Source organism: Schistocerca cancellata, chromosome 8, assembly GCF_023864275.1.
Source record: "Schistocerca cancellata isolate TAMUIC-IGC-003103 chromosome 8, iqSchCanc2.1, whole genome shotgun sequence".
Taxonomy (NCBI): Eukaryota; Metazoa; Arthropoda; class Insecta; order Orthoptera; family Acrididae; genus Schistocerca; species Schistocerca cancellata.
Window position 1 is genome coordinate 8,773,777 of NC_064633.1, and position 20,416 is coordinate 8,794,192.

Genomic DNA, 20,416 nt, shown 5'->3' on the forward strand with positions numbered 1-20,416 from the left:
ATCAGCAAAAGTTGAATAATGATAAATGTTACATTCTTCATCAGTTCTTGGTGTTCTTTATTATAAAATTCTTTTCCATTATCTGTCTGTAAATTCATGATTTTCTTTGCACAAATATTTTTTCAAAATATTAAACTACATTATTACCTGTTTCATCTTTAACTCGTATAGCCCAAGCAAAGTTTTAAAAAACGCCAGTTACAGTTAATAATTATCATTTTTATTCTTGCTATTCCTTTCAGATTATTTTTATCCTTTTCGACTAAATCAGCTTGCTGTATATCATCAGTTCTGCGAGAAATTGTATTCCTTTGTTAAAATTTTTGATAATGGCTTATGTAAGCCATTAATAATTTCTTCATAAATGTTAGGTTGTAGACCTTTGCCTACAAATTCTCTTAACGAATTGACTCTTTTTACTCATACAAATTTAGCAAGGTACTTCAATTGTTTGTCTTCCATTTTTAGTTGTTACTTGTTGACCCTTATGTGTTTCAGTAAATTTTATGAACTTCAAACAGTAGATATGACTGTGCATTTATATAGATAAAGATTTTATAAGAGTTTAATTATTGTTCCATTCTTTCATTATCATTTAATTCTTAAATAAGTTCACCAACCATGTGTAATTTACATGAAACAGATACAGTTTTAACTGATTAAATTAGAATTATAAATCATTTGCCTTTCTTTGGGTTATCGAACTGAGATGGATATAAAATTTCCAATTCATCAATATTACATCTTTTTATGTCTTTTTCGAAATCATCTATATTGGCTCCAAATGAAATAATTCTCTTGATTTGTACATAGTATTCAGATCTATATTTCAATATTTCATGACTCCTAACAAAATGAATTTATAGTTCTTGTTTGTCACACATTCTTTCCTGAAGATTACTTAAGTTAGATACACTGTTAAATCAGCCTTTGAGAAGTAACCTGGAAAAGCTTTCTATAATTCATATTTTGTAAAGTAGTTCGTTAGATTAATTTTATTAAGTTGATTAATCTCTTCATTAAAATGTGATTTAAGGATGTATGCTATTTCCAAATATTGTTTTGTAACTGTATCATAACTACTTATAGGATCTTTTAAATCTACTCATCTTCTACGTTAAAAATGAGTATCTCCTTTAGTTACTTTGAAATGCCTCATAATTCTTTATGAAACTTGGGATTAAACTTTCTATTTTTGGATTAGTGTTTTGTTCTAATTCACTTAAGTTTTTTCCATAATTCATACCATCTTTGGGATGATGTAGTTTATTTCCAGTAATGTCTATTTATTAAATCTTAGATATCATTAAAATTATAATTATCAGAGAACAGTGTTAAACAAATAAACATAAATGCCTGCACATAAATTTAATCTGTATTCTTTCAATATTACAATATAAGTATTTTTTTCAAATAATTTACTAATTCTTTCGGAGTATTTCCCTCAGATGAATCAAATGGAATTTTTTATTTTTATTTTTATCGTAACAAATCCAATGCGTACCAATGTGATGAGATGTACATAAATTTACTACTCCATATTTAAGATTTTTTTGGTTTGTTGGGTAATTCGTGAACCATGAATACTCCACAAAAGTATTTAAAACTATGGAAAACTCAGGATGGAATGTAACAATATGATGAGAAAGGAAGTTGCTACGCACCAAGTAGGGGAGATGCTGAGTCGCAGATAGTCACAAATAAAAGACTCTCATAAATGTAGCTTTCAGCCTTGTAGCTTCGGTCGCCTGAGACTGCTGTCGTGTCTGTGACTTGCATTTGTGTGTGTGTGTGTGTGTGTGTGTGTGTGTGTGTGTGTGTGTGTGTGCGTGTGTGTGCGTGTGTGTGTGTGTATGTGTGTGTGTTTGCATGTGTATGTCTGTCTATAGCCAAAATCTATAATTGCGAGAGTCTTTTGTTGTGCCTTGTCACGTTTTTCTATATCAAAATTACTTCATAATTTGGATAGAAATCTATCATCTTTAGCATTTTTTTTTGCAGTTTTCATTCAAGTGCCAGCTCTGTTTTCCATTGCCAAATTATGCCCTTTTTTCTTCTTCTACTTCATCAGCTTCCTTTTTATTTATTACTGCATTTGCAATGGCTGCAGAACCCCCAGATAGTGAAGCAGTAGTTGCTATATATGGTAATACTAACAGTAGTAATGGTGAAAATCCGCCTTCATGCTTTGTTAATCCAGAACCTGCTTTTTTGTCACATATTCAATAATTTTTTTACAATAGGTGTACCTACAATTATGATTAAGGTACCACCTGTTTTTTTCTTGTATCTCTCTTTCTTTTCTGTACATCACTTAAAAATTATTGATAGTATTTAATTGTTCATTACTTAATTTTAATTGATTTTGGTTTCGTTTTACTACTAGGTAGCAAAAGATAATCAATGCTGAAGTTATTCATTTATCCAGATAAAATATTTTGTAAGGGTTAATATATTTAAAAACTGAAACTTTTTATATTTCTATTCTACGTAACTCCATAAAAGCTTCTTTTAATAGCTTTTCCTTACTACAATATATTCTCACTCTCAGATTATTTCTATTTCCTACATTTTTATGCCATTCTCGATCTTCCATATGTCTACAACAGTAATAACCTCTTCTGACTTTAGGTCTTTTATCTTTGGCTCTTCTTTTTTTCACAATTGTAAGTGTGTGATGGACGTACATTCAATAAAATTGACTCATCACAATTTTCTATTTCATTTCTGTTCTTCTGTTGTAAGGTCTTTTCCTGATGAAACCCCAGCAGATCGTACAGCTTCAGTTCAAAAATTTTCCATTCTTAAGTTTCTCATATGAGCTAATATAGGTTTTTCATTTCCTTTTTTAACATTATCCCGATGACATGCCATACTGACACATAACGGTAGTGTACTTCCAATATATATTTTGCTGCCAATACTATTTGTAGCACTGTATATTGTGCTATGTATTGTATTCATTTAAATACAGTAATTTTTATAGAAGAAAATATTAATTTTACAATTCCCATTCAGTTTCATCAACATCAATGGTCATATCTCATTTTCGTTTTCCAAACATAGTACTGGCTACTGTGGCAAAAGCAAGTCTTCATCTAATGTTGTAGCCTTACTAAGTAATCTTCCTTTTGTGGCCTTTTGAGGCTCTTTATCTGCTTCATGTATTTTTCTAAATCTGGATGAGGTCTATATGAAATGTCATGTTGTTTACAAGCTACATCTAGTGGATTTTTATGTTGAACTCTTTCAGCAACTTATTTATGTAGTGGATTACGTGAGCCTCAGTACCAGTATGTCAGAATTGTAAACCTGATATTATGATTTCCAATTTGATTAATCATCCACTTTACTAATAATTTTCCATGTTTTTCACTTTTGCTAAATGTATAAGGGCGATTATTCAAAAATATAATGAAGTATGGAATTTCTTTTCGATTGCTGACGATGAAACCAGTATATTTATTAGTTAAGAATAGATTTATTGCAGTTTTCTCATTATGATAGTTTTGTTTTAATCTATCAATTACATCTCTGACATCATCCATGTGAACATATTCACTTGGTTTTTCTGTATACTTATTTATTAAACCTCCGCCTGTTTCTTCATCTGAATGTGAACCTGCATTTTCTCTTGTGTTTGGAGAAAAGTAATCAACAGTTGGTTTTATCAGGCCCTTATTTTTTTTACCTGTAATTGATTTTTTTATGATTTCTTGAATACAATGCCTCTGATTTGAAAAAATATCTGCATAGTTAGATAAATCAACACCATCAAATTTTTCACTGCTAACTACCAACATATTTAAATTAACCAACTTGTCTTAATCCATCAGTTGTATCTTCACAGTTGTTGACAAACTTTAACATTCTTTCATTTATATTCATTCTTTTAAAATGATCATTGTGCTTTTTTTTAGTATCACTCTTCTTTATTTTGTTAATTGCACCCTTAGTTTGAGCTTCCTTTTCCCTTTCCTATTATGTTTATTCAGTGCCTCTTGTATTTCTGTTTTATTTAATGTATACTCACACTTACCAATATCATCTTCAGACCAACTGTATACTTGTCTAATTAGTGATGAAACTCCAAAAGCTGCTGCATGAGGATGATGATTAGGAATCATCTCTTTTTCAGCTTCTCTGTTTTCTTCAATAGCTTTCAGAACATTATCATCTAAACCTTCGATTCCTTGTTTTACTTGTTTGAAGCACTGATAACTGGTTGATCTTCTTCTTTATGTTTTTTGTATTCTGTACTTGCTTGTTTTTTCCACTTTTAAACTCTTCTTTTAATTGTTCTTTTAATTTTCTATTTCGTCTGATTTTCTTAACAATTATATATTTTAAGTATTTAATGTTTATGTATAGCATTCTTTAGTCAGAGGCTAGTTCAGTGCTTATGAAACTGCTTTATTTCTGAACTTACCTTCATTTGGTTTCCTAATCGTGTCTATCATAAAAATTCCGAACCGATCATTCCTGTGTTCACTACACATATTTTAAAATCGTCAAATTCAAAATCACCTCCAATGAACTCATGATAAAAATATGTAAATTTGTGTTGCCTCGTCTGAAAATATTTTAAAAAATTAAGATTATTTCTGACTACTTGTTTTGGTGGTTTTGAATAAGTGCGATCTAAGTAAAAACAGTCTATTCCTTTATGTCTACCTCTGGTAAAATATTCCTGACCTATATGATTATTTTCAAGAATGAAGTCGTCAATAACTACAACTACAGTATTTTGACATTGATCTAATAGAATAATTTATTCATGGTTTTCAATAAAAGTAAAGTAGCAAGTTTTTCATTATACTTATCTTTTTTTCGCACATTTTCATAAATTCTGAGTATTTTGGTTGGTTTAAACTTTTTAGAAAAATGTGCAAATGATTAATTCTATTCTAGTTCAACCATCCATGTGCTACAGTGTAATTGTAAATCATTAACGACGATTTTCCACAACTACTTGGTCGTATTATTGCACATTGAATAGAATTTGGTGAAAATTTGCCATTATTATATTTTTTCTTCCTCTCAGGAATTCTCATTTTTGGTTCCAATCATGTTTCGTTTGATTACATAAAATTTTATTAATATAAATGGATTTTCTATTTCCATTGAGTGATAAATCATCTGTTCTCAAAACAAGATTAACTGTACCAATACGAGGCAGCTGTAGTAATGTTGTACTTTTTGACTTTTATTAAACTTTTTTAACTTTGAATATTACATCAAAAAATAATAAAATGTATTGTGTCAGGAAAACGATCCAAATTCCTGTCGGTCAGTGTAGTTTAAAAATCTTAGAAAAATTTATTCATAAAAAAAGCCTAATATAACCTTTAAAGCAGATGCAATTTTAAACACAGTAACTGTTGAGGGTACTGTAAAACTATTTGGATTTAAATGATAGTACTGGAAGCATGCTTTCATTTAGTGGAAAACAATTGAAGCTAATAAAAAGACCATTTGCAATGATTTTCCTAGTAATATTCCATCTGAGTTAATTAATATAAATTTTAATGTAGCTAATGGAATGTCTGCGAAACATACTGATCATTTTCATTGACAAACTAATATTTTCTTCTTCATCCAAGCCTAATGTTGAATCTGGTGAACCAATAATTTATGAACCAAATTATCCTGTACATATTTCAATTTTTCATCCTATTCAAGATTTAGAAAATACTATAACTGATGAAAATGACAATTTGTTGACTTTAATGGTGTTTGTATAACAGTTGTTAGAAATGTCTCTTAAATTTTTTTCCTTAATAAATCATGAACAAAATCGAGAGTTATCACTTTTACTCATTCTGTGTAAATGAGAAAAGTAAAAATAATTTAAATGTACCCAATATGGATAAATAAATTAATATGAATATTGATGAATGGGGGATATATTTTCAACAGGCACAATTATAAATGACCTTTAGTATTACTAGAGTTGATGTTACAGATTATCCACCATATGATGGAAAATCAAATAAAAAATTTATCAATAATTACATGGCAAATCTGTTTGATTTTATAACTATAAAGAGAGGAAATTATATTTTATCTAGAACTGCACATCAATTTATTTCTTCATCAGTTCTATTGAATTTGGCTTCACTTGTTACTGATAAGTATGGAAGGTCATTTTCTTAGTAATGGAAAATAAAGAGTAAGAAAAATGAAGAACGTTTTCCACTTAAAATACTTGTTAGGTTTTTTAAGGATTAAAGGAAGTCACTTGAGAAGATGATTTGACTACTTGGAGTTCAAGTGCTAATAATTGTATTCTTAGATGGCCTGATTATACTGCTGCTGGAATCAAAATAAAAGACATGCTTCCAAAAGAAAGAAAATTGTTATAGAATCTATAGAAATGTATATACCAGTTCTTCAATGTAAGGAACAAGAAATTATACTGAAAACCCAACAAGTATTCCAGCACCTATTTATGAACTTCGAACTCTAGAAGTTGTAGGATTAAGTGTTAGTAAGATTTTTGAATTACATATTACAAATTTCTATAACTTTACAGAATTTGATATGCCATACTTTGCTTTTGTTAATTTCAAAGAAAACATAAAAATAATGAGTTACATGACTCTTCATTATGCGATCACGCTATGTCACAGAATATATACCTGAAAAATGGAAGAAACGAGATTTTCCCAGAGGAAATGTGAAATATTAAGCCTCCAAACAATTTGCTGAAAGCTTATGATGCATTTCTCGATTTTAAATGAGTTACACTACTCAGATCAGACACTGACATAGCTCCACATAATTTCATAAAGAACTAGCCTATCTATATGATTAACATGGCTCCTAGAAAAATATTGTTACAAGTCAGAGGACAAATATGAAACATTGCTCAATTTTTAATGATAAAATTCCTAATGACCTGCTTGGATATGTACTACTGTATGGTAAAAAGAACTTGATGTGTGATGCACAGCACAGAATATAAACTGAAAATTTTTAATAGTCCTTTTTATGTAGGTTGTGTTAATATTTTAAATTTTTAAAATCAGTTGAAATTTGGTTATGCAGTTAATGTACATCGATCTATTAGACTACTGTGCACTTGTGAATGAGTCAGTGATAGTTGAGCAAGTACAGCGGTTTCCTCACTGCAAGCGAGAGGGGAAATGAGATGAAAATAACGCCACAGCTGGCATTGTGCAGACTCATAAACAGCGGCTTATGCTGAATGTGACAGGAAATCGAAATTTTGTATGTTGCCTAATGGAGGTAGCTCAGCGCCATAGGCGAGTGTGCTTCAAACAGTGTAATGTTTGCTAGTGACATTTTGTGGTTCAGATCCTGCTCAACACTGACTTTATTTAAGAAACTGGGAAATGTCACCCATGGTTCCTCCATACGAGATGGGCAGTTTTGCTGAGAAAAAAACAATGTTTTGAGTGCTAAATTTCAACTACAGATTTTATTATGTTTTTATTTATTTTCTTACATACACCTTTTATAAAAAATACACTGAACTCATGAACCAGTCTAATAATTGAAGAATTTTATTTTTCCGCTATCACCCATAATTCATTTATTATTGTCTTATGTTCTACTTTTGTACTGAAAAAATATTTTTTATTATAAGTGAATATGATAAGAAAGAATATTTATTTCTCTTAATTTTCTAAGTATGTTATTATATAATATATAAAATTGAGCTAGAGTCATCTGAACCTAGCTACTTACACTATTATTTAATGCAATTTTGAATGGCAATTTGACACCTTATATTTGAGTTTGATTCTTTGGACCACTAAAATAAAGTATATGCTGATTCCTTAGAAAAGTTATGTCATTCTGTTAGTGAATTTATGTCAGGTGCATTTTGCATTTATAATTCTCTATGCTAAGACACAAATAATATTTAAACTGTTTCACCAAACACTTAATATTTGATAACAGAATCTGGTCTTTGCAAATCATGAATTGGAAATGCATGAAAGGAGCACTGCCTGCGAAAGATAAAGTTCTTGGTTCTAGTCCCAGTCCAGCACATGGGTTTTTATCTGCAAAGAAGTTTCAAAACACGCAAAGTTATTCTCATTGTGGTTTTCTGCAATCAAAAACAGATACAGAAACAACAGAAATAAAACTGCTCACCTGGCCAGGAGCCAGCCACTATTCGGATAGTGTTAAGCATGACTGATAATCTCGGTAGCTGATGAAGCTGATGATAAACTGTTCAGGCTACTACTTCTCCTATCTGCTGCTGACTTAAACAGTAACAGTGGAGATGTGTCATACAACTATATATCAGACTTCATTCGATTGATTACATATAGGTTACCTATTTACTAACAAACACGGGAGGTTTAAGGGTTTGGTATAGAGAAACTACTTATTACTATATAACATAGAGCCCTTCAATTAGGGAATAAGAGAAGAGGAGCGATGCAGAAGTCCTGCATCACTGGCCTGTGCAATGACCTAGTGCAGGTGGTTTGCCATTGTGTGCGTATGACCACTTATGAAGTGTCAGGTGTGTATCTGTGTCGTACGAATTACGGCTGTGACGAGAGCTTGTACAGTGTGGCGTTGGGCTTGGCTGGATGAAAAGGAGGGAGGGAGTGAAACACATTGCTGGCACACAGCCTACTTGTGATGAATAGGTAGCACCTAGGCGACTGCCTAGCTTAGCGTCACCATCCTTCGGATGGATCACCATCAACAATGTCAGATTTGCTTACTTCATGAGACACTGTGGAACAGTTTGGACTTTAACCCAGGAAACTGACTGGTGATAGGGAACTCTAAGTCACACTTCTCCTCCCCTTTTTGACGAAATGCTCGTACTGATCATTTTCCATGATCAAGATTATTTACGTCCGACTCGAACATCAGCACACAAACGCGGGTTAGTGATCCCGGCTATGGTGGCGGGTTTATTACCACTATTATAGAGCAAATACAAGGCAAGGAAGAGCCAAAGAAACTGGTAAAGCAGCTTAATATCGTGTACGACCCCCCCTCCCCTCCCCCGAGCACGCAGAAGTGCCGCAACACGACGTGTCATGACTCGACTAATGTCTAAAGTAGTGCTGGAGGGAATTGACGCCATGAATCCTGGAGGGCTGTCCATAATTCCGTAAGAGTGCGACGGACGGGAGATCTCTTCTGAACAGCTCGCTGCAAGGTAAGTCAGGTATGTCCAGTAATATTTATATATCGGGAGTGGCCAGAGGAAGTGTTTAAACTCAGAAGATTGTTCCTGGAGCCACTCTCAAATGGTTGAAATGGCTTTAAGCACTATGGGACTTAACATCTGAGGTCATCAGTCCCCTAGACTTATAACTACTTAAACCTAACTAACCTATGGACATCTCACACATCCATGCCCAAGGCAGGATTCGAACCTACGACCGTAGCAGCAGCGCGGTTCGGGACTGAAGCGCCTATAACCGCTCGGCCACAGAAGCCGGCCGGATCCATTCTGTAGCAATTCTGGGCGTGTGGGGTGTCGCATTGTCCTGCTGGAATTGCACAAGCCCGTCGGAACGCTCAATGGACATGTATGGCTGCGGGTGATCAGACTGGATACTTTCGTGCCACTTGTCAGAGTTGTAGCTAGACGTATCAGGGATCCCATATCACTCAAACTGCACACACAACACGCCATTAGACAGCTTCCTCCATGACAGAGCCTCACCAGCTTCAACAGTCCCTTACTGACATGCAGGGGACTGTTTCATGAGGCTGTCTCCATACTTGTACACGTCCATCCGCTCGATAAAACTTGAAGCGAAACTCGTCCGACCAGGCAACATGTTTCCAGTCATCAACAGTCCAGTTTCCGTGTTGACGGGCCCAGACGAGGCGTAAAGCTTTGTGCCGTGCGGTCATCAAGCAAACACGAGTGGGCCTTCGGCTCCGAAAGCCCGTACCGATGATGTTTCGCTGTTTGGTTCGCACACTGACACTTGTTGATGACTCAGCATTGAAATCTGCAGCAATTTGAGGAAGGGCTGCACTTCCATCTCGTTGAACGATTATCTTAAGTCACCGTTGTTCCCATTCTTGAAGGATCTTTTTCTGGCCGTTGCGATGTCCGAGATTTGATGTTTCACCGGATTCCTGATATTCACAGTACACTCGTGAAATGGTCGTACGGAAACATCACCACTTCATCTGTACCTCGGAGATGCCGTGTCCCATCGCTCGGGCGCCGTCTATAACACCACGTTCAAACTCACTCAATTCTTGATAAGCCGCCACTGTAGCAGCAGCAACCTATCTGACAACTGCGCCAGACACTTTTTGTCTTGTGGAGACGTTGCCGGCCGCAGCACCGTGTTCTGTCTGTTTACATATCTCTGTATTTGAATATGCATGCCTATACCAGTTTCTTTGGCGCTTCAGTGTAATTACGAAGTTTGCCACTTACCCAATCCCTGTGGAGATACTAGCTCTTACGCTGTCTGCCCGACTACACTGCACTGTCAGATCGACTCCCCTGCTTCAACACTATGATGCCAATGTTAAGTAAACAATTTTTATCTTCCCTTGGCCATCTGACCGATGCGGGCGCCACGACATACTCTCCTGTGCCAACCTCTTCATCTCAGAGTAGCAACTACTCCCTCCCCCTCCATTACTTTTTTCTGCAATTTCCAGTTTGTTCTTCCCGCATAATGTCTACTCGCACAGCTTTCTGTAAGACTATGGAAATTGCTCCCTAGTTACGTCTTTATACTTACAAGGGACCTTTGAGTGCGTAGGGCTCACTTGAAAGTGTTGTGTTAACAATTACGACAGGTAACGTATTAGCTTACAGTTACTTACCGCGTGTCTCAGGAGGGCGACAGAAAATGAGTTTCCGGGAGATGCAGGGATCAAACTTATATGGGATGTATGTATTACAATCCACAAAACATACATCGCCGACATTTAAGCAATGTTCAAAACAAACCATTAACTTACACCGCGAACACCGAATGAAAAATGGCGCGCAGCAGTGAACACAAATGTTCGTACGATCAAGACCGAAGGCGAACTCCTTGGGAGTGCAGGACTTTTGGCAGGCACCCACTCTTACAGAATGCCTATAGGATCAAGTTGGTATAACGGGATAATGGGAACTGATGCAATGTGAAGGCACGCAACCGAATGCGAAACAGTATGTCGTGGAGCTTATCGTGAAACTGGCTGTCCTTTAAGATGTAGCTACAGATAATGTGGTAATATGTTTTATAGCCACGGAAAAAACATCCAGATGCTGACTTTGTCTGGTAGTTCCAGGCCAATGAACTGGAATGTCACACACTTTTTCGGAGAGATAGTTTGTTTTGAAGGAGTATGATTTTTATACTCAGACCAGGAATAAAGCAAAGCAAATTATTTTGACCAGTGATTGGTCAAAATCAGTGTTTATACCATAATTGTAGCTATCTTACGTCCATTTTCCGACTCTTGCTTGCAGTGACGTAAGTATTCCCTATTGACCTTGCACACGAGAAAGAATTGTAGGAGACAGAGAACGTCCAACTCCTCGCAGCGCAATAAATAACTTTCCAGCAAATTTACCATCCAGTCGGAATAATTGTGTACGAACGCATTAAGACAGTGATGTTAGTTGATATTGATAAAACTGTCGTGATACCTTTTAATTTCCGGAGTTCCTTCCGTACGCATTTTCTCTTCAAGTCCAGATTGGTTGGAGTTGAGAACAAATTCCTAACTGAACGATGGGATACAATTAGTTTTGTCATCAACAAATTTTCTGACCGATTCCGCAGTTTTCTGTGCATAGTCAAGTAGACACATTGTTTGAAATTTCGTTATTTTAAGTTTTCAAATTCTGTAGCACTGTTTGAAGTTACGCAACCATCCATCTCCACCCCTGAGATCTCTGTAATTTATATTGCGCGGAATTTGATGTGCATAACGTAGTAGGTTACTATCATACGCATCCTGTAAATTGCATCGAGCATCCTTGAAAAGCACAAACACCAGTTTTCGTAACAAGTCTGCCTTGTCGTCCCCTGAATATCTGTAGCTTTTCCTATGCAGTACACGAGGATATTCCTGCAAACTTGTTCCAAATCTGTTCTTTCTTTTCACTGTGCTGTGGATGATCTTTTATATACGTAACTATGTTTAGTACCCACTTCTTCGCAACGGTTGTCATTTATCACGTTTCACTGGAGACGGGATTTGTGACTCCCTGTCCGACAAGAGCGATGAACTACATAGCTCGACACCTGTTTCAGTATCCCTTTCACTTGTTAACCATGTATCGTCATCATTGTACTCCTCGTGTACATTGCGTATACGACACCACACATGTCACTAACTCACCTTCCAGAAATGCTAATATTTCATGTACCACTCCTCTCTCACTCTGCGAAATTCCTTGGGGTTCCTTTCTGGCGAAATGTCAACTTCGGCAACTTTTGCTTTGGTATAATGCAGTGTTTGCTTTGTTTATTGTTGCCATATCTCTGCCTCCTTTCAACACCGCTATCACTGTGGCACTGTTGTGAGTTACTCGTCGACTAAGCAGTTCAAGCACGCTCCATAGCCTCGCGCTGTGCTCACCATTCGATACCTCGAGTCCTGTCCCATGTTGGCATTAACAGCTTGTATTGTGGTTGCACGGTACACAACTTGAGGGGCGTCGAATGTTGTAAACATGATAGGCCTTTAGCGGCCTCACTTCAAGGAGTCAAGCGGTTTCTTATTAGTGTTTCCTGCATAACTTTCCTCGCCGTTTCTGCAGGGAAGCGCCACTTATCTTACGTTATCAGTTCACTTAATTTCCATCCTCTCGTAATACCACATCTCAAAATCTTTCAGATGTAAGGTGTTGCACCAGTTAACAACACTATGAAAAGAAGAAGTTATAGTTGGAAAGAAGGACATAAGAGAGTAACGAGTGCGTACAGGAACAATGGTAATCCTTATTGCTGCTATAGTGGATATGTCATTAAATGTCTTCTGAATATGTTATTTGGTTTTCTAGTGTAATGCGGGAGGTTATTGCAGAGTCGTGTTCCTGCTGCTGAGAACGATTTCGAGAAAGTGCCTCAACGATGGAGTGGGACACAAAGTATTTTTCTCTAATTGGAACGGGTGTTACTGCCATGTTGCTAAGCGCTCAGTCCGGAACCGCGCGACTGCTACGGTCGCAGGTTCGAATCCTGCCTTGGGCATGGATGTGTGTGATGTCCTTAGGTTAGTTAGGTTTAAGTAGTTCTAAGTTCTAGGGGACTGATGACCGCAGCTGTTAAGTCCCATAGTGCTCAGAGCCATTTGAACCATTTGAACTGCCATGTTGTTCAGGCAAGAGCGCTAAAGTAGAGGAAAACATACGTGGGTCGAATTCGTTGATATGACTGTAAAGAAGATAGAGGGTATGGAAATATCTGTGCTTATCAGCGTGCAGCCAGGATAGCTGTGCATATGACGTAAAATATGTTCAAAGTGTCCCAGATATAACGAACACAAGCATTAATAACCAGTACCCGCCGCTGCGAGCTGTCCTGAGAAAGGTATTTCAGAGTAACGTAGCTGTAATCAATAATTGGAATTCAGCTTTTTACATATTGAGGTGACAACAGTCAGGGAAAAGCGATATGCACATATACAGATGACGGTTGTATCGTATACACAACGTATAAAAAGGCAATGCAATGACATACTCAGGCGAATCATGTGAAAAGGTTTCCGACGTGATTGTGGCCGCGCGACGGGAATGAACTGACTTTCAACGTGAGATGGTAGCTGGAGATAGACAAATCTGACATTCCATTTTGGAAATCTTTAAGGAATTCAACATTCCGAGATATACCAAATTTCAGGCATTGTCTTCCGTCAAGGACAATCCAGTGGCTCACGACCCTCACTAAACGACCGAGAGCAGCGACGTTTACACATTGTTGCCAGTGCTGACAGACAAGCAAAGCTGCGTGAAATAAACGCAGAAATTAATGGTACTGAAATTCTCTATAGTTGTCTTGAGGTTTATTGCTTTTGCACTTAGATACAACTGGAGACCATCAGCATACATGTGATATTTGTAGTATGACAAAACTGTTGACACATCGTTTACGTACAATTAAAAAGAGTATAGGACCAAATACTGAACCCTGGGGGACGCCTGATACTGACTGCCTCCAATGTGACCTTATGGTGCCCGACATCATTGCTGGCGTGGCGTCAGGTATGAGCGAAACTATTGTGCTACACTTGACGAGAAATTTAGGCCGCTATATTTGACAAGTAGAAGGTCGAAGTCGGAAGTGTCAGAGTCTCTGCTGAAGTCTAAGAAGCACGTGACAGTTGCGTGTTGTGTATCCATGGCAAGCTTCAAGCCATCTGTTATCTTTATTATAGCAAATTTTGTGCTGCAATGTTTATGGAAACCTGATTGGTATTCGTCTAGGAGGTTGTTTGTAGTTAGGCAGTTTATTACACCCGGTCGTGGATTGCATTTTCTAAGGCCTTGGATAGCACACGAAGAGTGCAAAGAGGTCAGTAATCAGAGTGTGGTGTGGGAACGCCATTCTTGGGTAGTGGCTTAACTTGTCCCTGTTTTCACAACTCAGGGGAAACACTTGTGGTCAAGACGTCATTGAAGATATTTTTTACCTGTACATATATACAGTATATATATCTAGTAGATGCTGACCTGATATGCATGTTGAGTTTTTAAGGGTATGTCAAGTAACACGCTTTAGATAGAATTCTTTGTGGCTACAGTCATTTACCTCTCTGAAGTAACCAAGTTTTGTTTGTGGTTCAACTGCTGTTGTAAGTAATCTGAAGTATCGATTCTGTTCTTTTCTGGGACAATGAGATGAGCTGCAGCTTGTACGTTACCTATACCAAGACCACGCAGGTTTTTTCATAGGACAGCTCGGCTATTTCGGTTGTCGGTTAATGTATGGCCATGCCTGAGTTCAGCATTTCTCACAGCTTGACTGGCTCTGCTACGGTTCTGCCTGTAAGGTATATAATTTTCAGGTATGGGGAGCTGTTTGTACGCCCGACGTGCCGAGACTCTCACATTCATTAGCTCCTTTAGTTCTACAGTTAGGGAAGGGGGAGGTTTCCATCTTATTTTTATGTCTTTAGGGGATCACATTTGTCATACAGTTTTCTAGTCAACCCATGAAGTTTTTCGTTTATGTTCGAGAAGGGAACAGAAGACGTGCCCCAAAATACATAGTTATTGCATCTCAGAAGCAAGTTCAGATAAATTAATTACTTTGAAATCTCGGTATGTAGTCTGCTGCAGTTTCTTTCTGGGATATTCTAGCGAGTGTCATGAAAATTATGTCATGGCTGGATATGCCAGGTGCAGATATTTGAGAGGTACGAATTAGTCTGTTTGGGGATTTCTTTGCAAGAATATGTATAAGAGTGTGACTAGTGTTCCTATGATGGCTAGGAGCAAGCTGAAGTAGCAATATGACATTGTCTCCATACCCATAAACGTCTATCCGCTCGATACAATTTGAAACGAGATTCGTCCGACGAGCAGTCCGATGTCGGCGTTGACGGACCCAGGCGAGGCGTAAAGTTTGTGTCGTGCAGTCATCAAGGATACACGAGTGTGCCTCGGGCTCCGAAAGCCCATATCGAAGATATTTCGTTGAATGATTGGCACGCTGACACTTGTTGATGGCCCAGAATTAAAATCTGCAGCAATTTGCGTAAGTGCTGCACTTCTGTCACGTTGAACGATTCTCTTCAGTCGTCGTTCGTCCCGTTCTTGCAGGATCGTTTTCCGGTCGCAGCGATGTGGGACATTTGATGTTTTACCGGATTCCTGATATTCACGGTGTACTCGTGAAATGGCCGTGTGGGAAAATGTCCACTCATCGCTACCTCAAAGATGGTGTGTCCCATCGCTCGTGTTCCGACTATAACACCGCGTTCAAACTCAGTTGAATCTTGGTAGCGTGCAATTTTTGCAGCAGTAGCCGAACTGACAACTGCGCCAGACACTTGCTGTCTTATATAGGCGTTGCCGATCGAAGCGCCGTATTGTGCATGTTTACATATCTCTTTATTATACACATGCCTATACCAATTAATCTTTGGCGCTTCAGTGTCTTATGTACTCACTCTCCTCTACAAGTACTAGAAGTTTGTAAAGGAAATTTATAACCACTCTGTATGTGATGGAACTTGTTGAGATGAGTTAGCAGAGACTGAACATTTGGGTGTGCAATATGGAGTTTAGTGCACTCGGATGTAAAGCTCGCAAGGGTGTTGCTGCAGGACATTAGCGACTCTGGGTCAAGGAGGGTGGGCGCACAAAGCATAGTGGGGCGCTCTGCGGTAGGGGAGTAAGGGTCCACAGAAGTGGAAGCGGCAGGTGTCGTAAAAAAGGGCCAGCAGATCTTGATAGCGGTCGCTGAAGAGCCCACTGGTGTCAGGAACACAACCTCGCTGAGTAGAGTTCTTCAGGTGCGAATCTCCATTGCTTTTATGTTATTACGATGGTCCTTTATCCCTATGTAGGCAGGACTCAACAAAATTTTTTTGACATGTGAAAGAGAAAGTCGGTGGTTGCAATATCGTAAAAAGATCCCGCTGTAAGGAAAAACTTCTTTGCTCTAGCGTCTGCAAGTCTAAATCACTTAACTTCTATCTGTCTACCTACGTGATTACTCTGCTATTCACAATAAAGTGCCTGGCAGAGGGTTCAATGAACCACCTTCATGCTGTCTCCCTACCGTTTCACTGTCGAACGGCACGCGGGAAAAACGAGCACTTAAATTTTTCTGTGCGAGCCCTGATTTCTCTTATTTTATCGTGGTGATCATGTCTCCATATGTAGATGGGTGCCAACAGAATGTTTCCGCAATCGGAGGAGAAAACTGGTGATTGAAATTTCATGAGTAGATCCCGTAGCAACCAGAAACGCCTTTGTTTTAATGATTGCCACTCCAATTCACGTATCATGTCAGTGACACTATCTCCCCTGTTTCGCGATAATACAAAACGAGCTGCCCTTCTTCGTACTTTTTCGATGTCATCCGTCAGTCCCAACTAATACGGGTCCCACACCGCCCAGCAATACTCCTGAATAGGGCGGAGAAGCGTAGTGTAAGCAGTCTCTTTGGTAGACCTGTTGCACCTTCTAACAATCTAAGTGTTTTGTCAATTAATCGTAGTCTTTGGTTTGCTCTACCCACAATATTATCTATCTGATCGTTCCAATTTAGGTTATTTATAATTATAATCTCTAAGTATTTACTTGAACTTACAGCCCTAAGATTTGTGAAACTTATCGCGTAATCGAAATTTAGCTGATTTCTATTAGTACTCATGTGAATAATTTCACACTTTTCTTTATTCAGGGTCAATTGCCACTTTTCGCACCATACAGATATCTTATCTAAATCATTTTGCAAGTCGTTTTGATCATCCGATGATTTTACAAGACGGTAAATGACAGCATCTTCTGCAAACAATCTAACACGGCTACTGAGATTGTCTCCGATGTCGTTAATATAGATCAGGAACAATAGAGGGCCTATAACACTTCCCTGGGGAACGCTGGACATTACCTCTGTTTTACTTGATGACTTTACGTCTATTACTAAGAACTGTGACCTTTCTGACAGGAAATCACGAATCCAGTCGCACAACGGAGGCGATACTCCGTAGGCACGCAGTTTGGCTAGAAGACGCTTGTGAGGAACGGTGTCGAAAGCCTTCTGGATATCTAAAAATATGGAATCAATTTGACATCCCCCTTCGATAGCACTTATTACTTCATGAGTATAAACAGCTAGTTGTGTTTCACAAGAACGATATTTTCTGAATCCGTGCTGACTATATGTCAATAAATCGTTTTCTCCGAGGTACTTCATAATCTTTGAATACAGTATATGTTCTAAAACCCTACTGCAAATCGACGTTAGTGATATAGGCCTGTAATTCAGCGGATTACTCCTACTTCCCTTATTGGGTATTTGTGTGACCTGAGCAATTTTCCAGTCTTTAGGTACGGATCTTTCTGTGAGCGAGTGGTTGTATATAATTGCTAAATATGGAGCTATTTTATCAGCGTACTCTCAGAGGAACCTGACTGGTATACAATCTGCACCGCAGGCCTTGCCTTTATTAAGTGATTTAAGCTGCTTTGTTACACCGAGGATATCTATGTTTCTCATCTTGGCAGTTGTTCTTGATTGGAATTCAGGAATATTTACTTCGTCTTCTTTGGTGAAGGAGTTTCGGAAAAACCGTGTTTAATAACTCTGCTTTAGTGGCACTGTGTAAGGGGTCCATAGGCCCTTAGTATAACTTTGCACTTGGCACAGGTCGATAGGACAAACAATCGATTGTGACGTGTTGAGAGAGCGAGTGTCGAGATGCGCCAGTTGTGGTTGGCGGGTATATGTGTGTGAAGGCCATTGTTGAAATACAGAGCTTTAACGGAGAAGGGTGTCGCCATCGGCGTTGTTAGACCCCTATGTAATAGATTAATACCGGGAAAGTGAAGAAGTATCATTACGAAAGTGATCAGTGACGTTACTAGTGCCGATATTTGGTTTCGCGTCTACCGCGCCGGCCTAACCTTGGATTGCAGTGTTGGATGCAGTGATGGATTAGCGTGTGACGATAATGGAAAATGAAGAAAGCCTGTGCTGAGGTTAGCCGTAATTAGATATGTATGACGAAGGCAGTGGCTATCTCCTTTTTTGTTGTTTTGAGAAGAATATAAGTTCATAATTAGTGAACTGTGTTGGTGTTCCTTATTACCAGACATTCAGTATTATAGTATTGAACAGGACAAACTGGAAAGTAACAACTTCCGTAGCAGTCAATTCCGGTTACCAGCCCTATTAGGTTCACGGTCATGTTAATAATATATATTGGGCTGCTATTCGATCAGGTCGGGATAAAAACGGAGGTGTTACAACTGTCATGAGTGACTTCACCGTTGTTATCGCGCAGTGAAGGTACTGATTGCGTCTTGCCAGTTATCTTTGATATCTTTGATATTCTCTCCCCCATTTCGCTATAGCCTTAAGTATAATGCAAAAGAGAACGGCCAAGTGTACCGTACGCAGCACCTTCAGCAGATTTGTTGCATCTTCTAAACGTTCAGCCAATAAAACGTTGGCTTCTGCACTATACAGCACTTCCTGCACAGTGGTTGTCGTTTACGCTGTACCTGTGCCGCAGATATCACGTTCAACATCACGATGCGCCGCAAGACGCTGTTCTACACGGTGAACCTGATCATCCCGTGCGTCGGCATCACCTTCCTGACGGTGCTCGTCTTCTACCTGCCGTCCGACTCGGGCGAGAAGGTGACGCTGTGCATCTCGATCCTGCTGTCGCTGACCGTGTTCTTCCTGCTGCTGGCCGAGATCATCCCGCCCACGTCGCTGGCGGTGCCGCTGCTGGGGAAGTACTTGCTCTTCACCATGATACTCGTCACGCTCTCCATCTCCGTCACCGTCTTCGTCCTCAACGTGCACTTCAGGTAGCGTCGCGCAGGGGCAGCCACTCGATGTGTCCAAGCAGACAGACGTACTCGTTCTGTAGTAAGCGTAGCTTCCAGCATCTCCGGCAACTAGATATAAAAAAGTTAATTAAAATCTCATTCATAAGCATACATCATTCAGTTCATAGAGTACGTTAATATAGTGGAATATTTTCTTTTTCGAAGTGACTAATGAGACCACAGTTTTAATGATAAATAGAAAATAACACTTCTTGCAATAGTGAACTGATTATACACTACTGGCCATGAAAATTGCTACACCAAGAAGAAATGCAGATCATAAACGGGTATTCATTGGACAAATATATTATACTGGAACTGACATGTGATTACATTTTAACGCAATTTGGGTGCATAGATCCTGAGAAATCAGTACCTAGGATAAGCACCTCTGGCCGTAATAATGGCCTTGATTCGCCAGGGCATTGAGTCAAACAGAGCTTGGATGGCGTGTACAGGTGCTGCTGCCCACACAGCTTCGACACGATACCACAGTTCATCAAGAGTAGTGACTGGCGTATTGTGACGAGCCAGTTGCTCGGCCACCGTTGACCAGACGTTTTCAGTTGGTGAGAGATCTGGAGAATGTGCGGCCAGGGCAGCAGCCGAACATTTTCTGTATCCAGAAAGGTCCGTACAGGACCTGCAACATGTAGGGTTTCGCAGGGATCGAATGAAGGGTAGAGCCACGGGTCGTAACACATCTGAAATGTAATATCCACTGTTCAAAGTGCCGTCAATGCGAACAAGAGGTGACCGAGACGTGTAACCAATGGCACCCCATACCATCAAGCCGGGTGTACGCCAGTACGGCGATGAGAAATACAAGCTTCCAATGTTCATTCACCACGATGTCGCCAAACACGGATGCAACCACCGTGATGCTGTAAACAGAACCTGGATTCATCCGAAAAAATG

General features: G+C 38.6%; 1 protein-coding gene across 3 annotated transcripts in view; it reads left to right on the forward strand.

Moving 5' to 3' along the window:
- LOC126095054 (acetylcholine receptor subunit beta-like 2) overlaps positions 1-20,416 on the forward strand; it is a 333,294-nt gene that overhangs the window by 187,761 nt on the left and 125,117 nt on the right. For all 3 annotated transcript variants that reach the window (XM_049909736.1, XM_049909737.1, XM_049909738.1), the window contains exon 7: positions 19,174-19,477. In XM_049909736.1, the coding sequence (XP_049765693.1) occupies positions 19,174-19,477 (304 nt within the window). The remainder of the gene's footprint in view (positions 1-19,173; positions 19,478-20,416) is intronic.